The 23,866-nt window shown below is 38.4% G+C and overlaps 1 protein-coding gene across 3 annotated transcripts in view; it reads right to left on the bottom strand.

Annotated features, from left to right (window-relative positions):
* Positions 1–23,866, bottom strand: part of CPEB4 (cytoplasmic polyadenylation element binding protein 4) — a 96,071-nt gene that overhangs the window by 21,705 nt on the left and 50,500 nt on the right. For 2 of the 3 annotated variants that reach the window (XM_075541972.1, XM_075541970.1), the window contains exons 3-8: positions 23,707–23,757; positions 12,831–13,004; positions 8,242–8,331; positions 7,717–7,835; positions 5,455–5,569; positions 4,072–4,253 (exon numbers count right to left, since the gene is read on the bottom strand). In XM_075541972.1, the coding sequence (XP_075398087.1) occupies positions 4,072–4,253; positions 5,455–5,569; positions 7,717–7,835; positions 8,242–8,331; positions 12,831–13,004; positions 23,707–23,757 (731 nt within the window). The remainder of the gene's footprint in view (positions 1–4,071; positions 4,254–5,454; positions 5,570–7,716; positions 7,836–8,241; positions 8,332–12,830; positions 13,005–23,706; positions 23,758–23,866) is intronic. The other variant, XM_075541971.1, reaches the window with a different exon arrangement.

Below are 23,866 nucleotides of genomic sequence, written 5' to 3'. Positions count from 1 at the left end.
GGGCTCGCCCCCCCTACCAGTTATATGGACAACTGCCCCTCACCCCAGAAGAATTTAATTGAGAAGACGGCACTGAAGCTGCAGCTAGGGGATAGGGGCATGTCTGATCAGAGCAAATGGGAGCAAATGAAAGGGGAGGAAGAGAGTGGAACACATCCTGCCCCATTAGGCCTGGAGGATGATATCCCTGCTTGGAACAGCCAATGCACAGAGTGGACAATATGGCTGATCCCACTACGAGACACGCCATCCCTTGATGGCCCAGGGCCCTAAGGGGGACAACACTGGAGACTCAGTGTTGGGACTGGCCCAGACTGACCCTGTGACACCGAGGCAAACCACTAAAAGCATTTGGCAGAACAACTGTGTACTCCCTGAGGGAGTACAAAGGACAGACTCTGGGGCCAAAGCATGGTACCCCATTGGACCTGACTGAAGGACATGCCTAGAGATCAAAAATCAGACCTTGATCTATTTAAAGGTTTTTCTTTCTTTTTAAAATTTTTTCTTTTAATTAATTTATTCTTCTATGGGTCATTTGTTTCCTTTTTTGTTGTCATCGCTGTGTTTTCACTCATCGCCTACTTTTCTATGGCTTGATTTTTGGTGCATATTATTATCTCTACAGATCTATCTAGATAAGATAGACTGGATGAATAGTTTGGAGGAGAAAACAACGGGACCAATGGTTCTGGGGGGACATGGGAGAGGGAGAGAAGGGGGTTAAGGTGGTGGTGCTGACCAACCCAGGGACCGGGAAGCAACATGTGATCCAAAATCAGTGGTAAGGAGGGTGTGAGAGGCCTGGTAGGGATTCAGCAAGGTCAATTTAACGGAGAGAAATTACTGAAATCCAAATGAAGGCTGGGCATGATAGTGGGACAAGAGGCAGATAAAAGGAAATAGAGGAAAGAACTAGGTGACAAAGGGTATTTACAGCGAACTAAAGACTGGAATGTACATATGTAAATATATTTATATAAGAGTATGGGGAAACAGATCTATGTGCATATAGTTATAGATGTAGTATTAAGGCAGCAGATGGACATTGGGCCTCCACTCAAGCACTTACTCAATGCAAGAACATGTTGTCCTATTAAATTGGCATTCCAGGATGCACACCTTCCCAACACGATTGCTGAAGAAAACTGTGTGCATAATCAAATATGGTGAAGAAAGCTGATGGTGCCCGGTTATCAAAAGATATAGCGTCTGGGGTTTATCTTGAAGTTAAACAAGCGGCCATCTAGCTGAGAAGCATCAAAGGTCACATGGAAGAAACACACCAGCCTGTCTGACCACGAGGTGTAGAAGGGACCAGTTATCAGAAATCAAAGAACTAAAAATCGTATCACTGGGTGCCCACCTTCCTGATACGATCACTGAAGACAAACGTGTGCATAAGCAAATGTGGTGAAGAAAGCTGATGGTGCCCGTCTATCAAAAGATATAGCATCTGGGGTCTTGGAGGCTCAAAGATAAACAAGTGGCCATCTAGTTCAGAAGCAACAAAGTCCACATGGAAGAAACACAGCAGACTGTGTGGCCATAAGCTGTCGAAAGGATCAGGTATCATGCATCAAGGAATAAAAATCGTATCATTGTAAATGTGGGTGAGTGTAGAGTGGAGACTCAAAGCCCATTGGTAGCCAACCAGACACCCCCTTACTGAAGGGTTGTGGGGAGGAGATGAGCCATTCAAGGTTCAGGGTATCAACAATGAAACATATAACTTTCCTCTGGTTCTTAAATGCTTCCTCCTCTCCCCACTATCATGATCCCAATTCTACCTTACAAATCTGGCTAGACCAGAGGATGTACAATGGTACAGATAGCAACTGGAAACACAGGGAATCCAGGAGAGATGATTCCTTCAGGACCAGCGGTGAAAGTGGTGATGCCTGGAGGGTGGAGGGAATGTGGGGCAAAAAGGGGGAATTGATTATAAGAATCTACATATAGCCTCCTCCCTGGGGGATGGACAACAGAGAAGAGGGTGGGGGGAGACATCAGACAGTGTAACATGACAAAATAATAATAATTTATGAATTATGAAGGATTCATGAGGTAGAGGGAGTGGGGAGGTAGGGGGAAAATGAGCAGTCGATATTAAGGGCTCAAGTGGAAGGCAAATATTTTGAGAATGAGGATGGCAACAAATGTACATATGTGCTTGACACAATGGATGGATATATGGATTGTGATAAGAATTGTATGAGCCCCCAATAAAATAAATTAAAAAAAACATTACCACTAACTATCTAAAACTGCTTAAAGGCATCATTAGGAATAATTGCCAAACCCTCACTTGACGGGACACAACCATTTTGGTCCTCTGCCGCTCCGTTTCCCATATTATTCTCAAGCTTCTTTGTGGGGCTTGGCTTGCAGTTTCTGGATGTCTCCATCCTATCTTATTTGTTTAAGTTTTATTGGCACATAATCCACATATCATACAACTCAACATTTCAATCATATCAAGAAGAATTGTACAATCATAACTCCAATAATTTTTTGAACTTTTTTTTCATGGTAAACCACTTTAAAAATGAGTTGTGTAATCACCATCAGTTCTGGTGCTCCCTCCCCTCTCCCGCATCCTTTATGGCTCCTCCAACCCCTCACCCTCCCTATCCTACCTCCCACCCACATTGTCCTTTTCTATCTTTCCTGTCATTCCAAAGATTCTCTTACTTGTTTCTTATATGAAGTTCTTGATGTTCTCCCAATACTTCAGGGTCTCTTCAGTCATTAGTGTTCAGCATGTCAAATTTGATCCTGAGATGTTCTTGAAATTCAGGTAGGATATACTTAGGGTATTTTGGCTTGTGTGGACTTATTTTCATTTTCTTCACCTCAGTCTGACATTCATATCAAAAACTGATTCATTCCACAGCTGGCCTTTGGCCTTGTTGAAGCTAATGATATTGAACTTCTCCATCATCTCTTTCTAGAGAGCCTGTCAATTTGATCCCTGTGTATTATTCCATCTTGCAAGATTCATGTGTAAAGCCACTGTTTTTCTTATTGAAAAGAGTATTTGCAATGAAGAATCATTAGTCCTGCAAAATTCTATCATGAAATATTCAGCTTTGTTTCTTTCACCACGGCCTTTTCCAGCTACTGATCCTATATAAGGATCAGTATAAGGTAGCCTAGTGGTCAGTGCTAAACTCAAGGTCATCAGTTAAAAAATACCAGCAGCTTTGCAGGAGAAAGAGGAGGCTTTCTACTCTTGTAAAGAGTTACAGCCTCGGGAATCCTCAGGGGGCAGTTTACCCTGTCCTATAGGGTCACCATGAGTCAGAATTGACTTGTTGGTAGTGTGTCTGGTTTTTGTTTTAATCCGACTGATATTTCCAACTTTTGCATTCCAGTTCCTAGTAACTATCAAGGCATGTTGACTGCATGTGTGATCAATTTAAGAGAGTTGGTAGAATTCTTCAACTTCTTTGCCATTGGGTTTAGGGGTTGGTGTGTAAGTTTGAAAAGTTGTATTAACTTGACTTCCTTGTACCATATAGATGTCATCCTATCACAAACAACATTGCACTTCAATTTCAGGTGGTAGAACAGACTAACAATGAAGAGAATGGTTTCTTCCCCTACATATAAAACAATGAAAGTTTTCTAAGAGCTAGTGTCTCTGCAGTGAACTTATGCAATAGATTGCATTAGAAAATAGAACTTGTTGAGATGTTCATAACTCTTGATTTAAAAAAAAAAGTTTTCCAGAATATCCCAAGGATATTCATATTTGTATATCCCCTATAACATAGAGCAAAGGATTCAGTAAATACTTAATGATTTCCCAAGTGAATGGATGAATTAGTAAAGACTACTAATGATCCATAAGAAAATTGATTACAGTGTTTTGGTTAGACTACAAAATAAAACAAATCCATAGGAAAATGGTGGTTTATGTGCATCACAGGAGGAACCATCTGTCCCTAAAACCATAAATGTTAGCTGCCCAATTATTTTCATAGAAAATTTTCCCACTTCAATCTTTGTATTGATTTATTCAGAAGGCCATTTCTAGAACTTTCTAGAATGTAGCTCAGGACTTACCCGTTTATCTATCTCTCCATGCTGCAGCTGAACGAAGCGAGCACTGATAGCAGCTATGTAACTCTGTTGATTAGAGAATGCAACTCGCCCAGCTCCTTTTGGGTATTTTAGCTCAGGGTCAGTATCAATCCCAGCATAGCACACACCTCCATACAGCCGATCCATTATCATCGCTAGCTCCACTAAATAAGAAAGGAGCAAAGAGTGTATTGGAAATCAGAAAAAATATCTCTGGATCATTAAAGGGCTCGTCAAAAGCAGTTCATCTGTATCATTATAGTGAGCTCACTTCATTATAGTGAGCATCACATTTACTGCAACCAGTCATCCATCGGGTTGTTCTTTCAACTGTGAGCAGGAGCTCTGCTAGGTGTTTTACCTTTGTCCTCTTTCAATCTTCACAATAAGCTCATGAAAATGGTCATTTCCTGAGGAAACCGAGGCACTCAGAGATTGATTCATCTGTCCAAAGTCCTCGTTTAAGGCTGTTAAGTGATGTGGCTTGCCAACGCTACAACCTGGTTGGTGTATTAACTTAACACCTAACAGTGAAATGCTCAGGTTGAATAATTGTTTGAAGGTGGTATTCTTTATATAAAGTAGTTCAATTTATCATAAAGAAAAAAACAGGTAGACTCAGGTTTAGAGTCCCTTCTTATCTCCTTTCAAAGTCTGTTACCTTCCTCACACTCCAGCTGCTCATGGTTTTTTCATATATGAACTTGCAATAAGGATACATCCTCTCCTCTCCCCCATTCAATTTCATAGCCTTGACGTGCATTCGGGCTCACTTAATCCTTTTTTTCTCATTTGTCCCATTAGACCTGAGGTTGTGGATCTAATTTCTATATAAGTATTACTCAGAAAACATAATGTTCTACTGAGAACGACTATACTTTAAAAGCTCAGTAAAGAGCTACAGAGTAAACGAGGACATGGGAAACAAACCCTGCAAGCCTCAATACATGATCTATATTTAGTTATTTTTCAATAAATAATCTTTATGCCTGATTTTCTTTTTCATTGAGAATGATGATGATTAACATTATAAGAGGCTACTGCGATGAGACAATCCACACCTTGCATTAATTAATTAAATTAGCATCTAATTTAATCCTCAAAACAATTTTGCCAACTTGATATACTTATTATCCCATGCTGACAGATGAAGAAATAGAAAATTAGAGAAATTAAATAATTTGTCCAAGGTCACTCAACTCTCAGTTGGGAACAGAGCGTATGAATTCAAGCTCAGACACTTTGATCCCAAACTCCCCACTCCTAGATATAAACAGAAATGCTTACAGAGAATTTGGTTATAAAATCTGCATATTTCTTATGTGAATGAATACTGAAGTTTTTTTTTTGTTTGTTTGATCATACCAGCTCGTAGGGGTCGAGGAACACCACCAACAAATATAGTTTTTCGTGGATCCAGTGGCTGGGAACCATCCATCACAAAGTCACTGTCACTGAGATTCCAAGGCCGAATCTGCACCTAAACAGGGTGAAAACCAAAATGTATCATTCCCAATATCAACAATTATTGGGGGGAGGACTTAAAATTATTACAAAATAGTTTTCAAAGCAGCGATCATATCACTAGAATAATACGCTTGGTATAATTAGAAAAGATTTTTAAAATGGCTTCTGTACACTTTTATTCCATTTTACAGTGCAAACTTAATTGCCTATGAGACAGATCACTAAATCAGCATGTACTCCATTATCTTTAACTTAATTAGCAGTCAGACAGCTTATTTTCAGCTTCATCCTACCTAATTCCCCAACATACCTGTAATTTAAATTAAGCATGGTATTGGCTGCAGTCAGTAGGCCAGTTGTTGACTTTTGGCCACCCCATGCCTAGTGCTAGGTAAACTAAGACAGTGTGCCCAGTCAGTATTATATCTGGGCAATGAAAACCTTTCGAGACACTAACACATCTGTTGCCTACTGTAAAAATCATTTCAATTTTGCTATTTTTAATAGTTAACTTTACGATAAACATTCCACTGCATCTATTGGCAACCAATCAAAAATCATGTACCTTATTTTCAACTGTTTTCCATTTATTATTATTACAAACGTCTACACCAAAGACGATGAGTTGACATCAGGGCCTCCCCAGTTTGCACACAAAGTCCCAGACCAGAAATCTCAAATTCAAATATCTATAGTTTGGGCATGGCAGAGAACATAAACAAGTAAAGTACTCTGGTCTAGCCCGACTCAAGAACACAAAGAGGAGCTCCACAGTGATCACTACTGGAAATGGGGTGCACTGATGGCCCCCTTTTGCATTTTAGCTAACCAGTAGGTGCTGAGTTGCAGTAGGTTGTTGACTTGCCAGATTTGTCAAAACAGGCCACTTGCTGATCTAACCAAAGGCATATTTGATGATGAACTCCCCTCACTATTCAGAAACGCTCAGCATTAGATGTACCTTCACGTGTATACAGAGCCCTGGGGGCATAGTGGTTGTGCATCAGGCTGCTAACCACAAGATCAGCAGTTTGATACTACCAGCTGCTGCTCGGGAGAAAGATTAGGCTTGCTTCTCCCATAAAGAGTTGCAGTTTCAGAAACCCACTGAGGGAATTCCACCCTGTGTTATTGGGCCACTATGAGTTGGTATCGACTCAATGGTAGTAAGTTTAGTTTGAGTTTTGGAATGCATGTACATATATATTGCTTTCTATTTTGGAATGATGCCATATCCGAGAAATTAAGGATCATCCTGGGTAAAATTTGGATCAAACAAAGGGCAGAGAAAGAAAGAAAGACTCACATACTTATGTACATATCTATGATTTGGATTCTATTATTCAGAGGAAATTCAGCCACTTTATCAAATATATTACCAAGTTAGGTCTTTCAATAGGAAAATTTTACCTGTATTTTAAAAATTATCTTTTAATTCACCAAATCGTCAAAGTCAAAATAGTACATACAAATATGCAGAATGCCAGTATCAGGTGCTCATAACAACAAAGTTTAATACATTTTTATCTGAATTTTACTTACAAGCATGTCACTTAAGTATACCTGGCAGGTCAAGAAATTATGGGTTTTTTAAACAGGGTGTATTGGACAGGGTTCTCTAGAGAGACAAACCAGATTGCTAGTAATTATATATAAATATATTTATAAAGATACATATGTATTTCAAGAAATAAACTGTTAAATAATATACAGATAGATAATACAAGAAATTAACAGTTAAATTATAAAGCAGTGAGATACTAGCAGTCCTTCAAGTTTTGAGAGCTGCCAGGTGCCAGTCCCCTTCTGTAGAGAGAGCTGGGCTATATATACCCAGGCAGCAAACAGCAAGGCAGGTCACCAACTGTCATCAACTGTCGGTCCCCAGCTCCAGAGATGAACATTCCAATCGTGTGGGCTTAAAGGGACCTCAACTTACAGCGACACATCCACAGGCTAGGCATCCCACAGGTAGTGTACCCCTTTAAACTGAGGCACAGAACAACCAAGGAGAGGCTCACCAAACCATTTATCCCTCTGCCCTTCAGTTAATCTACTGGTGTTTATCGGCCAGGCTGGCACAATAAACTATAGCACAGGGTAAGTGAATAAAGGCGAAACCAAGAAACTATTTTCATTTTCATGCCAGATTACACTTACTGGTTTATCCTTGATAGTCGGACTGGATACGCACAGGTAGAGTTTTCCATCTTCTTCAATACATGCATCAATAAGAGCCTGGACAGAGCTTTCATCTTGAAACAGCAGGAATGCATAACCTGAAATAAAAAAAGAGGAAGGGGAGTTTTTATGCTTTTGTTTTGTTTTTATTTTTGGTAAAACTCTTCAGGAGATAGGAAACAAGAACTAGAACTGATGAAGAAAAAAGAATAGGAAAATTAATAACAACAAAATCCCTTTTTAATCATCTAGTTATATTAACATGTAGTTAATTTTGATAGTATGTTGAAGTGCCTTTTAAAGTGAAATTAAATTTGAATTAAAGTAGAAAGGTAGACATTTTAAAGCGGCACACAGGTAATTTTGTTTGACAAAATCTAGAGATTAAGCATTTCTTTTTAGGTCATAAGTACATAAGGCCATAAGAACGTGCATATTGAATCTTAAGAATTACCTTTGGGGGGGGGGGGAGGTGGAAAGGCCGTTAAAAAAAAAAAGAATTACCTTTAGGAGGGAAATAGGATTTGCTCTCTGCTTTATGGGGCCAATCCACAATCAAAGGACCAAAGCGACGAAAACTAGCTGTGATCTCATCTAGTGAACAACAGAGCAGAAAAGGAGATTTAATTATTTTAAAGATAGAAGCAGGCTTTTTGAAAGTTCTATTATTTTCAAGAACAGGACAAAAACTCCTGTATCTCCTTCCTTTAGATTCTACATTACTCAGCTACAAACATATTGTAGATTAGCTCCTTCACTCTTCTTCCTTCCTCATATCCACCCACCATCCATCCATCTTTTGCTGACATGACACCCATTTGCCCCAAACTGAAAGGTCTGCAACTATTTAAAGGATGGTTCCTCTGCTATAGGCCATCACAGAACCCTTCTAGTCAGGCAATCTGCAGTGATGTCATGCTGCTGTTGCCCACCATCCAACTGATTGCAACTCATAGGAACCCTATGGAATCTTCAGAGGATTTACTTAGTATTTCCAAAGCTGTAATCGTCGCAGAAAAAGACCTCCGTGTCTTTCTCCCAGAGCACAGGAGGTTAGAATTTCTGACAGCAAAATGCTCAACCACTGTACCATAAGGGGTCCTTGAGTAGAATAACACACGCTTTGTTTAAGCTTCCAACAGTTGCACCAATGTCTCTGTACCCTTTCTGATCCAGAAGCCTATCCACAAGGCATTTAGTTGTTACGTTCCTGGGACATCAGTCTTTTTCCATTTGGAATAGTTCCTGGCCCTTTTCTGTCTTTCTGTCTCATAGTAACCCAACAGAGGATTTCTGAGTCTAAAAATCCTTACGAGAACAGATAGCCTCATTGCTTTCTTATAGAGTGACTGGTGGGTTTGAATCAACAACCTTGCAGCCCAATACCTACAGCACTACCAGGAATCTTTTTGCTTGGAGATAAAGCCCTGGAAAGCTGGGAGTGAGCCTCTGACCACTGAACCCTGTGGCTTTGCTCATTTTTAATTTTCTTAAAGGTCAGAGCTTCTGTGTCGCATCACACAGTAAATCAGGCCATCTTTCCTTTCCTGGCAAAAGTTATAATTCTGTTCTCATGAATGCTAACTAACCTTGCCTTGGAAAAGCCCTTTATGAACCAGTACAGCTTCCACATTAAACTGTATCATCCCCCTATTGCCAGGCTCCCCCAAGCTAAACAGTGCTAGAGAAGCAGATAATGTAGCAGAAGAGATGTTGATTTTGTTTCATGATCTGAGAGAAATGGAAACAGTTGAACCAAAATGGAATTTGACTGTTTTCCTCTTTCCATCCCTCATTCCCACCCTTTCAGTTCTTATCTACATATGCTTACTTATTTGTTTCCAGAATCTCTTACACGTTTGTTTTTTATAGCCTACTCATTAGTTGTCTAAATATGTAATGCAGCATAATTTGTATCATATAAAATTTTAAAACTATCCTCAGACCTTACCTTCCCCAGTAGATTCCAATATACTAGTATCAAGGGCAGTAGGCTAGCAACAGGAAATAGCTTACAGGTGGTGGGAGGAAGAGGTGGGGGGGTTGTATAGAGACAGAATTGACGTGAAGGCAGTGGGTAACTCCAGGCAAAGCAGCCCTGGTAGTGCAGTGGTTAAGCACGTAGCTGCTAACCAAAGGGTATGCAAATGAAACCCACCCACTGCTCCCCAGGGGAAAGATGTGGCAATCTACTTCTGTAGAGATTGTGTTGCTGCTGATTAGTGCCATCAAGTTGACTCTGGTTCTTTTTTTTTTTTAATTTATTTTATTTATTTATTTTTTTAATGATAACTCCGTCCCTGGGTGGGCACGAACCGACTCTGGTTCTTAACAACTGAGTTCATGAGCGGGCTTCAAAAAGTTCACAGACACATGGATGTAAAAGATAATGCAAATGTCCCATGAACTTTTTTTATGTTCCCTTGTGTGTACAACAGAACAACAGGTGCTATTCCATCTTCACAATCATTCCTATGTTTGAGCCCATTTTTACAGCCTCTGTGTCACTCCAGGCTTGGAAACCCTAGAGTATGCCATTCTACTGTGTCCTACAGAGTCACTGTACATACATAGGAATCAAGTGGTATCACCGGGAAGTTTGTACTTGAGGGAAGGAGGTATGTGCTCAGAGGTTCATTACCACCTGCACCGTCTCCATGATTAAGGGGAAGCTTTCTATCAAGTATTCCAGGAGACAGCTGTTCTTGCTGCCCTGATTGCTTGAATTGTTCAAGTTCTTCCTAAGGTACTAACTCACATCTTTGTGTTATGGATATAAAGTTTTCTGGATTTTAAGTAATCTGTCTCTGACTATGTTTTCTCTAAAACCTTGTGATTGTTCGTGCACAATTCTGCAGAATACCATATTTACACAAATGCATATTTCATATATAATAGAAAGGCTTATATACCCAAATTGCCACCGACTTACTAACGTACTTGGTAGTCAGAAAAAAAGCAGTTAACTATCACAAAACAAAGCAACCCCACACCACCAGCACCACCACCACCACCTTGTGCCACATATTATTGGATTCTGACTCACTGCAATTCTTTGGGACAGAGTAGAAAGGTCCCATAAGATGTCCAAGGCTGAGATCGTTATCGAAGCAGACTGCCACATCTTTCTACTGTGGAGCTGCTGGTGAGTTTAAACCTCAGAAACCAATGTTCAAACCCAGTGCCACCAGGGCACAATATCCACTTTTAAGATTGCTAAATAATTTTTGGAAAGGAGGCACTATCTAAGCCAGAGTACAAATTTATCTATCCAAGGTCAGATAAAATACCCTCATTTCCTCTTTTTATATGCAAACAGACCATTTACTCAAAGATTTTACTTTAAAGGATCAAAGAATCTAGATGCCACATTAGTAAATTGAAGATCACAACCAAGGAAGAAGGCAACAGTCATGGAGCTGTCAAGAGCAGCCAAGAGGTGACCATGACAGAAACCCCAGACAAAAGTTCTGCTGTGTCAGGGCAGGATAGAGAGTGATTCCATCTAGCCTGAAATTTCAGCTGGACTTCCAATAGGACATTTTGAAGTGGCTAAAAAATCCTGGATTTACTCCAATTTTGGTCTTTTTAAAAGCCTTTTTTTGTCTCAACCTTCCAAAAGATTGATCATCTTAGGAAAAACAGAGTAGCTCAATACGCTTGCTCTCCATCTAGATGGGACATGATTAAAACAGGCTGCATTACTGACCCTTACATATTTTTAAAAAATTGCTGCATTTCTATTTCCATTGTAAAAGCCAATAGAAAAGAAATGAGACGGGGGGGGGACACACACACACACACACACACACACACAAACAGGGGGTTATTTACCATTGCTACAAAGTCACTTGAATTTCTCTAAATGCTAGCTCTCCAAATGAACAGAATATTTCTGAACAACCAGTCCTCTAAATCTTTGACTGACTTGGCTCCCTCTGAATATTTGGGAGGCTTGGTGGTAGAGAGATTTCACACTGGGTCAGCATTTTAAACCTACCAGCCGCAGGGGAAAGCAGTGGCGACCTGCTTCTGTAAGGAGCACAGCTTTGACAGTCCTGCAGGGTGGGTCCAGTCTGTCCTAAAGGGCGATTCTGACGTGGAGTAAACTCAATAGCACTATTTGTGTTGTGGAAGGTTTTCATTTCTTTCCCTCCATATTTAGGTCTTACTCAGCAATAATATCCCTTCCTCAGAGGCTTCCCTTAACCACCCCAACTAAGAAGACTCCCTGAGGCTTTTATGGCAGAGCTAAGTTTCCTTTTCCACAACTTACTCTGGTAGTTTTTTGCAATGTTTACACATTTTTTCCCCTGCCTTCCCTTACTAGAATGGAAACTTTGGGGGTGCAGGGCTTGCTGTCAAGTGTACCATGGTGCGTGAACTCAGGAGTAGTGTGTGACATTTGGAAGGTATATAAATATTTGATGGGCAAAAAAGGCTGCAAATGATTTACCTCTTAAGAGTTCCTTTCTTGTGGTAAAACATAGGCTCTGTTTTTCCAAAGTTGACATCTAATCTAGAATTTTAAACTTTTAAAAACAATAATGCTTTGATGGAACACTCCATCAAACAAAGGTAGGACGGAAACAGAAAAACACATAACACGAATCTGACCAATGAAGCCAGCCCCCACAGACAAGGCTATGGGTTCACATCCATAGACTCTTTGTGACACTTTCCCAAGCAAGAGTACTGCTTTTCAGGTAGTTCAGTTATTTACTTCGGCTGGAGCCCACAGTTCTGCTTCCCTTCCTTCAGTGAACTGGTTTGATGTGCTATGATACAAAGAGGAACCCTGGTGGGGCGGTGAGCTGTGCGTTGGGCAGGAGTTTGAAACCACCACCAGCTGCATGAGACGAAGACGAGGCTCCTTTCTGCTCCTGTCAAAATTTATGTCCTTGGGCACCTGTAGGGGCAGTTCTCCTCTTTCGTATACAGTCACTGTGAGTTGGAATCAACTTAATGGCAGTGAGTTTTGGAAGAAGACAATGGAGCCATGCGGTCAAGACTGAATAGCTGGTAAGATTCTTATGAAAACGACAGCAACCAGTCTGTCTGGTGACTATGTGCCACCCACATAAATAGCATACCTTCATCAATGTCAGGAGGCAATCCGCCCACAAACACTTTGCGAGAATATCGTTCCACTCTTTCCCCGTTCTGGTGAGTGAAGCAATGAGGGGATCCCAGGCCACTATGAAGAGGTTGATCCCCACGGCCATCATCCAAGAATCCATCTTCCATTGGAAAAAGTGATGACTGACCTGGAGCAAAAAGCAGGAAGAAAAAAAAGCTAACAGAAAATGGTCCTGGGCATTGATTATCATACACAAGAAATGAGGAAACTGCATGTACAATAAACTGGCTGCTTTGATTTTTCTCACTAAATAATCAGCAGGTCCACTTAGATATGTTCTTGAATTCCGATCACCTTCAAGTCTCGACTGAGTCATAAAGGAAGCACATGTTTAAAATAAAGGGCTCCTCAAATGTCCCACTGGACTCTAGAAACATCAGCAAGGTGAGATGCAAGTACAGTAGGGAAGAGCACTCTTGGAAGCAGTTGGCAGCAGACTAGACTGCCTTGGCAGGGCCTATGGCCATTGGCAACCTAGACATGTACACTAACCATGACATTTGGCTATAAGCCAGCAGATAATTTTAATTTCTTTAAAAGATTAAGTAATATAGTCTGCATAATTTCCTGCAAGAACATACTTAAAATGAACAAGTCAACTTTTTAAAGTGAACATGTATCTTAATTTACTTGGGTTTTGGGTTTGTTTCTTAATGAGCTATAAGCAAAGCTCATTAAATGCTGCTTTCTAATATCATTGTCTTAAAGAATCTAAGATTCTTAGGCATGCTTAAGACATATTTCTTTTAGTTAAATAACTACTAGCTTACTAACGGATCTAATTCTAAACTCTTGTTACAGAATTTGCTGCTTGAAAATTATATGAGCAGAAATGACCAGATATGCCAATGGCCATATCTGACAGTAAAAATATGAACTTTCAAGTCATAAGCAAGACACAGAACTACAACTAAATGCAGAACCTCTCCAAGCACTGTTTTACCCCTTTTTCAAGCTGAAAATTTACTCTGGGTACTATGTAAGGAATTGATGCCTAGATTCTTCTAGAAATGCACCCTAGTGTTCTTTGCATTCCGATGGCGTTTTGTGGCCACCATCTTCCTTCAAGCTACCACTGCCAAATAAAAATACACAATATGGTAATATTTGATATAATAACTTCACAAGTTCAAGAGTTACAGAATGAAGATGTCCCCGAAATAACTATAATATTGGAAGTTATTTCTGGAAAGGACTTCTAAACTCATATTTTAGAGCTGAGCTATTTAACTAACTTCTTGTAAAAAGGCAGAAATCAGGTTCAATTGTATACCTGTAGGAAATGATTCTTTAAAATTATATAAAATGTCTACGTCCCCACCCCAAATGTTTGATTTTTATCAGATTAGTCTTTTCTTTAGCCCATCTCATTTGAAACTAAGGCATTATGCTTGCTAGTGAAAGAGTAGAACCATACTATTCAAGTAAAACCGAATCGCTAAGATAATGAGGTTATTTTGAGATTAGTGTGTTTCCTTTTTTAAATGATTTTTAATTCTTTCCTAAAAAATTGCCTTTAATGAAGGAGAAAAAGGGAATCAATTATTTGGATGTAAATAATTTATGTTTATAAAACAGTACAGATAAATTATTTTAACTCAAATTTAAATTCTATCATTGTGATCATTTCTGCAGCGCTCATTAGCTCCATCAAATTAGAATGTCTAAAATGTTCACTATACCCTATAAACTATGTATGGATCAAAGCGATATCGTCTCCTAGACAAGGGTTAGAAAGAAAATGATCAAGCTTGGGTTCTTTCCAAATACAACTAATACATTCACAAATTAGAAACAATAATGTTACCTCTCCTTCGCCCATAAGTCCTTGCTGCATGTCAATGAAAAAGAAAACAACTTTTCAAACATTGTCAAATGAATCAATTCTGGTTTTACCTACCAGCTTTTTAAATTGAAAGAAAAAAAAAAGGCTTTATTTCTCACTAGTAAATGTCTCACAGCCACTAGATCTGGATGAATGAATGGTGAAAATTTAATACATTATTTTAATTCTTCACTATATTGAACCCTATTTGTTTTAAAGGAAGTCCTTGCTTGTATCAAGGTCCAGATTATTAAGAAATTAACATAGCATATAACAGTACCTAAACCAACTACTACTTTATTGATTTTATTTACGCTAACAACTGCCTGCTTCTAGATTTCTTGATACTTAACTCATAACTTTTTATTGCACGTAATAATATACAGAAAGTATATAGTATTTCTTGATTAATCCCTAATAAAAGGAAAATCTTAACATTTGGGATTTTTAGACAATTTATAAATGTCCTTTAGCCCACAGTGTGGGGAAAATCCAGCCCTCCGCCCATATAAAGCTTGTGAAAGCATCAATACCAGCTAACATCATATGCCAAAAAGCAGCAGTTCCGATCATCCCATTAGGGGTGAGTTAATTAAAATGCTTCACCAGTATGGCCCCCAAATGATGTTGAAAATATCCAAATGACCTTCGGCAGAAAAAAGGTTCTCCAGCCTTGTGGTTTCTTATCCTTCATGCAATGAGATCAAAATGCCTCAAATGTAGAAAAAGAAAATGTTTGGGGTTTTATGGTCAAGGTGACTGTAGCCAAGGAGAGAAGGGTCATTAATAATCCAGTATAGTCCTCAAAACATGGGGATTTTCAGTATGAACTTTAAATTCGGCAATGTTTAAGAAAATGTCACTCCTGAAGCAAGCTGACACAAGGTAAGTTTGTCCAAACATCTCAATACTACTCAGCAAAAACGGATCATATGCCTGAGCTTGCTAAGCACTATGGATAAATATGATATGACCCTAACTCAAGAAACTTGACAGTCACAGAAGCAACATACAGACAATCCAACATGCCTATTGCTGAAACGCTAGCAGAAGTAGGGGAGAAGCAATTGGTTCAGATGTAAGGAGCAGAGAGAGTAGGTGTGGCAGCTGAGATGGAGAAGAGTATTCTAGGCCTGACAATCCCACACACAGGTGCTGCAATGTTAGGGAAAGAAGCCTAGAACAGAAGGGGGTGGAGTCCGTGGGGAGATCTGCATGGCGATGCATGATGCTGAAACAGAGGGCTGGAATAGGTTTCTCAATCAACAGGTGTAGTGCCTTCTTATTTGTGTTGGTCAGGGCTTTAATGCTTAAGTTTTTAGGTGAATAAATGTAACTTAAAAGTACCATGTGAGTATTTTCCAAAATGAATATAGGATTCATGACAAAATATATTCACATCATTACTAGGTATATACCAGATTTCACTAAAGTGCTTAAGCAAATGAATTAAAACATTAAGCATCCCTAGGCAGTTAGGTTTTCATATAAATACGTCTTACATTTGGGGTGGAAGGGGTATTTTCTGATTTAGTCTGACAGACGTTAGAAAGGATTGTAAAAGCTATGCCGATTCTCCTCATATAATTGCTTCAAACACAAGGAAGTTTGGGGAAACAAATGTTCTCTCAATCTAAAAAGCTGATTGATGTCACTTCGGTTTGTGAAAAAAAAAAAAAACAAACAAAAAATTCAGATATATGAAAAATAGTGGGCTTCTAAAAGATACAAGATAAACACAAAAGTTCTCATAACTTCCATTAACCCAGAGATAAAGTTTTAGAAACAATACAGGCTATTGGTCCAAAATAAATTTACCCCCAATCTTCAAATGCACACTTTCAAACTTTGATTTTGTTCTTCAAAATTAACCTACATAGCATAAAAACATTACTGGAAAGATTCTGATATTAAAGTGAGAACACCATTTAAAGTTTTTTACAACCTGAGTGGAATTAAGACTATATGAAGGTGATTCAAAAAGCGCATGAATAAATGGAGTTTAAATAATGGAATTTCCCTTTGGACTTTGTGGAGTCCCTTCACAATTATACAGCATTTATAACTATAAAAGCTACCTGATCAAATGGGAAAGTTAATGTAAATTAATACCCAAAAACATCACAAAAATGACATTCTGGAGCACATAACTTCAGGATGTTAATTTTTACAAAATCTGATTATATACAATGCTCCTCAGATCATATTTCTTTCATGTAAATTTTGACAACAACATACAGAAAACTACACAAACCCTGCATGTGCCACTGAGTGAATTTTTCCAGAAATAAGATTTAAGTGAACTTTAACAGACTACAAGGTGCCACTTAATCCTAAATGTGAAAGCCATACCCTGATCTCAACGCTTTCAAATCACACTTGGCCCAACACAGCATGATGAAATACTTGTGACACACAGCCTTTCCGGAGGAAAATGTCAGCTTTCCAATCTCATGACTTTCAAGTGTTGCTTATTATTTAATGTTGGAGGATGTGGAACATGACAAGGAAGTGGTAAGAAAAAAACTTTTTTAAAATGTTAAAAAAAAAATTAAGTCTACATTTTTGTAAATTTCCTAGCTAGGTCCAGTGAAATACTTCATTTATCTTATTAAAGGATCTTTTTCATGCTTCTTACAATATTTATACTACTCAAAAAGAAACAGAATATCCATCATAGTGATACAATCACAAATGAAGTACCAGGATGTAGCAGCTGTTCCTGTGCTGTACTTGTATGTGGTGCCTAGGTGTGCAGTGTAAGACCACTCCTGTGTCCTTTTCAAAAATAATAAAACGTAACTAGGTACGTAGGTAATATGTGAATATAGTATCCCCTAGAAACAACCACAAGAACCTTTTGAGACGAGGGCCTGGGAATGGGAAATGAGGGTGGTGTTCCTTTCTTGTTTTATTCCTTTCTGTACTATTAAATTGACCATGATTATATGTACTATGTTGAAGAAACCTTTTTGATAGTAAACCAAATAATGTATTAAAGAAAAAGTATCCTTTTCAATGACAGCAGCAAATACAATTTTACACAGAATAGGACTTTGGACCATGAGGGTAAACTATTGTTCGGTTTTAGTAGGAAAGGAAAGAAGTGACAGATTCAGGCTCTCCATCTACCTGTACCTCTTAATGTGTCCCCATGCTGGGATGGCAGATGGCTCTATTTGGGGGAGGGGCTCAGACGTCTCTCCACTAAACGTGACTAGCTAAATAGATACAGATAGGTACACAGAGAACATACAAACTGGTAAATTGGCCAAGTTAGATTAATATAAATGAAAGCCTGGAAGCTAACAGGAGTTGTTAACAAAAATATAAAGATACAGAACACAATTATTATAAAGATCAAGACATAAAATTTAACAAAGATGTAAAGGATGGTTTTGAATAATTTTATATATCAACACCAAATTCAAGGGACTCGCTGTCAAAAACTTTATTTATATTATTTACTAGCTATAATTTCCTACTTCACAGTTTAACATTAATTTGCACTGATAAGATAAAGACGTGAGACTACTATTTGTAAGGTGCCTCCTTGAAAACTAAGGATTGGACATCATGAATCCTCAACTACCTCAGTCATAAAAATGGGAGCCACCTATGTCTTTAGATGTGTCTGTGTTCAATAAAGCTTGCTCTCCCTTTCTCCATGTAAAGCTCACGTGCATATCCTTTTCGGTTGGTCTTCAACAGAGATAGTCTTGGCTTGTCATGTGTACAGCGTGCATATTTCATCATTTATACTTAAGGAGAGGATCACACGCTCTTCATTACACCGTCCAGAAGTAACTAGAGTCATATTTTGTAATTTTCAGTATACAACTATCATCTATATTTCTCTTGGTTAAAATGATACTCTGCTTTTGGTAGATTTCTGCTGGCCTTAAGCAAACACGTTCCTTCCTTTCATTCCAAAGAACTATAATTAGGAGATGTTCAGTGCTAACCTTTCAAAGATCTCTTACTAATCTCCTTGGGGACAAAGGAATATTTAGTTGGTGCATCTAAGTGCACAGGCATCCTTGGAGGAAATAAAATGCACGCAAGACTCTGTTCAAACTTAATCTCTGTGCCTCTCTCGGTAACTGTCCCTGCCACGAGGCTCATTTTTGCTAAGGGCTAAAGGAGTGGAATGAAAGGTTAAAAAAGCATGATATACAAGCACCTTTATATAGAAGTGGTGATGGTGGTGGCTCTATATTCTTTTTTTCTTAGCTAAAAACAGTGCTTCAAGCTGGGTAACAAGAAAATCAATCTTTCAGTTGGATGTCTATCTCAGAGCTAGGCTAAGACACACCAGAGGGGCTTGACCCAGCGTGACCTGTGCTTGTCATTAAGCACTCCCTCTAAAAGTTACCCTGAGCTGAGAATTAAGTTTCAGGCTTGCTTTTCATAACCAGAAAGTAGGTATTATAATTGAATTCCCATTTCCTAAAATGTATTAGTCAAAGGCACTCCACTGGAAGCTAAGAAGGTTGTTTTTAAATACATCTAATATCCAAAAACCTTATACAGGGACACCGAGTCAAAAAAGACTCGTATGGTAGTCGGTTTGGGTTTCTGTTTTCTTATTTTAATCTTAATAATTGGAGCCCTGGTAGTAATGTGGGCTGAGGCACTGGACTGCTAACAGAAAGGTGGGAGGCTGGAACCCATCATTTACTGGATAAGAGAAGACGAGGCACGCTGCTTCTGTACAGATTCAAAGGCTTGGGAATCTTCTGGAGAAGTTCTACTCTTGTCCTGTAGGCTCACTATGGGTCAGAATTGACTTGATGGCAGTGGTTGGGTTTTGGCTTTAAAAAAATTTCTTAGTAATGGGCAAAGTATGTTTAACCACAGACAATTTCTACAAATTCACCTAATCCCTTGTTTGTGAGTTTTATTCTTTTCCTTGCAAGTCTAAAGCACTAACATTCCTACTGGGGAAAAAAGTGACTTTCTTGAACAATGTTATCTTGGATTACTATGTGCCTAGTGCCAAGCTGTGATCTGCATACATTGACTCTTCATCCAAACACTATGAGACAGGTCCAAGCAAAGCCTTCTGGTCAAGTGGGGCCAAGTGACTTTTTCAAGGTCGTCCAGCTACTACAGATAGTGACAAAGATTTGAACCCACATTTTACATAAACCCAGAATCCATCTTTAAACAAGCAGTTATCTTTGTGAGGAGTTAACTAAATTCACATGGAAGAAGCAACCAGCCTGTGTGATTCAAGGATTGTAAATAATATAATACAATCCAAATTAGAAAGAGGGAATGGTAGCAGAGTTTAAATTGTAGACACTCAGTTTGCAGAAGGCTTTGGATAACAGTGGATGATGATGGTTCAAAATCCATTTTCAAGGTGCACACATAGATTCAGCTTCCAGTGCATTCTCTTTGACCATAGCTGAGGGGTGTGAACAGCCTTGTTCCCAGCGAGTATCGTAGAGACGATTATAGTCTAGTTTGCTTAAATGTAACATTCTATTTGATCCCCCTTTTGACCCATTTAAAAGCTGTATCAGTTGAGAGAGAGCGAGAGTGAGAGAGAAAGAGAGAGCAGAGAGAGAAATACACAAGAATTAAGCCTCAGGGAAATCCCCTCTGACCATGGACCAGGGATGGGAACAGCCTTGCTACCATGCAGTGTCCACTGGAAAGTGGACTGTGGCAGATGCAGTCAGGTTAAAATTTAACACCTTGTCATTGGATCTCCTGTATGATCCATTTAAATTTGCTCTATTTTTAATATTTTCTTTCTTTTCAATTGAAGTTTTTCTCTTTTATTTTGTATGTTACTAGCTTTTTTGTTTCTCTGCTTTTGCGTGTGTTCTGGTACAGCATATAAAATTGGATTAGGTGACTTGAGAGAGGCTGTAACTGGATTAATAGCTGGTTTCTATGGCAAGGGATGTTGGGGAGAGGGGGAGATCTAATAACAAGGAGTATAAGAACGAAGAAAATATTCTAAAATTGATTGTGGTAATGATTTCACAACTTTTCTTGATATAACTGAACTACTGAATACTGGATACGTGGATTATGTCCTAATAAAACTGTTTAAAATAACAGACCCCAGAATCAAAGCTACTGCCCGTTTTGTTCTGTATATCTTTGTCAAAAAGTATAAACCCAAAATAAAGGCCCAAAGGCAACTTAAAAATAAATGATGAGAGTGATAACTTTTTAATTAAATCATTTAAGGGTTGGTTATTAGAGGAAATTTGTAATTAATGAACATAGTATATTACCAGGAAAACCAAAATAAAGGGACAAAACTAGAAATTATATTCTTAAAGAAATTACATTAATATGTAGCATATTTGAGAATTCCATTTCAATGAGAAATAGTTATTCACACATTATCTCTAAATAATACCGTATATACTCAAGTATAAGTCAACCCGAATGTCAGTCAAGGCACCTAATTTTACCGCAAAAACTGCATTAAAAATGTGCTGAAAAACTCAGCTTATACATGAGTATATATAGTAGTCTTTTACTCTTGAATCATATAGAGAACTGCTGAACTGGGTTGAATCAAGAGATAACACTTAAAAAAATAGGCTAGGAATTCTCACCCATTTTGGGTTTCTTTGTCTTAACCTTCCAATGTTAATAGATACTATATAGAAGTTTATGCACTAATACAGTCCCTGGCCAATAGTAACATGTACTCAATAAATTCTCCTTGAATAAACAATGTTCAAAATTTAGCTTAGTTTTCATTAAACATGTAACTCATTGACAGTAGATTTTCAATATGGCTTCCAAAAACTGAGCGAAAGTTAAAAACAAAGCACTAAGATTTATTATGGAAATGATACACCCCAGAAAATATTTTATATATGACTTGGGAAAAATGGGTAATGCCCATACCCAAGTCTCTTAATAGATCCAAGTATCTCAAGAAACTATCTCAATATCACTCTTCCCTTACCTTGCTTTGTTAGGTCATAATTATTAAGTAACATTCTGCTACAATCTGGACTTTACTACGAGACTGTCTATCAGTCAGATCTAGATGCGGTCTGCCTAAAGCTTGATCTTTTATTATAGATGAGTGAGCTGGCATCTAGCTCCAGTTGGTTGGTTATTAAGAACTATCAAGTCTAACAAAATCAAATGTTGGGGGTCGTGCTAGGCTGAATGCCAGGCCCGAGACCTGGGACGGTCAAACCCATCTATATTCCAGGGTCTTGTACACTCAAAGAGCAAGTTTCTCCTCTCTGACATCTCTTTTTCTTCTCCGTCTTCATCTTACTCAGGGTGCTCACCTCTGTCAGTCCTCAGTACCAGTTGCCATGGGCAGACTCCAACTCTGAGGTGCCAGGCTAGAACTGTGTTCTACTGGGGTTTCAAGGACTCTTTTTTTTTTTTTTTAAAAGCAGATTCTCAGGCTTATCTTTCAACATGACTTTGGGTATATTTGAACTTTTAATTTTTCACTTAGTATCTGAGGGCATTTGGCATCTGTACGACTAATGGAATTCTATAATAAACCATGTCTATATATGTAATTGTAAAATCCTTCTAGTTCCCTTCTAGAGTTTATGAACTAGTAAACTTTCAAAATATAAGTACTGTGTGTGTAGGCCTACATTTTTGCCATCAAAAAGCAATATATTCATAAAAGAAAGGATACTGGGAAAGAGAAAGGATAATCCCTTAATAATGGGCAACTTAAAAAAATAAATTTGTCTTTAAAACCAAAAAAATAAAGTGTTTACTTTTCTCTACAAAAAAGTATGAGCCCCCCAGTGACAACTGACCCGAGTCAAAGAAAGGTCAATCATTTTGCCTAAAATCACACTGTGGATCCCTAAACCTTGATTCACAGCAGAGGGTAAAGTGAAACCTCCTATTCTGATCCTGATGCCACTTTGGTATTTTGACTATTATGTACATTATACTGAAATATTATATTGTGATATTATTCTGGCTTCTGATAAATGAGTGAGGTTTTTATACACTGTATGGTCTTTTGATGATCTGATGCACCCACCCAAACAACTCTCATCATTCAAATCTGTTTTTTTCATTGTTCCTGGCATAAGGATGTTTGTTTATAGAGTACAGAGATTCCCAGCACTCACCACAAGAATATCCAGTCAGGAAAGTAATTTTTAATTTTGTTTGATATGTACTATGGATAAGAAATGGCACTTTTTCAATTAGTATTTGCTTTGTTTGAAGGATGGTGAGGATAATTTAGTCAAGAATACTTCTTAAGAGGTAGGAGGAGTTAAGGTGAGTTTTAGCAAATAAACACTGATCTGAAATACACATTCAGCAGTAAATAAGTAAAGAAGAAGCAAGACCTCTATAATGCACCCCCCCACCACCAAAAGCACTTGGTAATTCTCTAGTTGCTTATCTCAGTAGAGTAATGCCCAAATTATGCTTACTTCAGCATAATATACACACAAACAGAACTCAGAAGCATGTCAGTCACATTTCGCCTGGCTAAGGAGAATTTACTGATGGCAATGTGAAGGCCGGCGACACTTAATTTTCCTCATTCTCCTCAGACAGCAAACAAATAGTGAATGACCGTGTCCTTTACAATGTCAAGTGCTGCGGTCTCTGGCTGCTTTTTTTGGGTTTAGATCTGATTACTCTCCCTTTCTCCTGGAACATTTTTCCAACTACATGGATGCAGTGTTTTTTTATTGACATTTCAAAGGTCACTCTACCGAAGCTAATGTTAGCTAAAGATATTCTTCACGAGCATTTATAGGATTCTCACTGCTACCAATTTGGAACGGAAATCAGCTGGCTCTCCAATCTTTAAAAAAGTATCTGCCATTTTGGAGGAAAACAATTATTCTTAAAATAGCTGGTAGATTACTAGCAACTTGCAATTATCATCAGAGAAGAAACTAATGTCATTGTTCAATGTGCTGAACCACAACTATTGTATGTGTGTTTTCTCACCGGCTATTTTTTTTTCTTCCAGTTTTGTGAACTTCACTAGGGTAAATCAATTATCACTTACCATTAATAAGCAGAGAGCTATCGGATCCTGGATATGAATAGTTTAGACGACCTGAAGGTAAAAGAAGGCCGTTACTAAAATTTTTTTTTCAGAAATGGTTTAAATGTATTCAATAACAGCTGAATTGGTTGTTTTTAGTAGGCAAGGTATAAACTGTACT

Source organism: Tenrec ecaudatus, chromosome 2 (assembly GCF_050624435.1).
Source record: "Tenrec ecaudatus isolate mTenEca1 chromosome 2, mTenEca1.hap1, whole genome shotgun sequence".
Classification (NCBI taxonomy): domain Eukaryota; kingdom Metazoa; phylum Chordata; class Mammalia; order Afrosoricida; family Tenrecidae; genus Tenrec; species Tenrec ecaudatus.
This window is presented reverse-complemented; position numbering and strand designations above follow the sequence as displayed.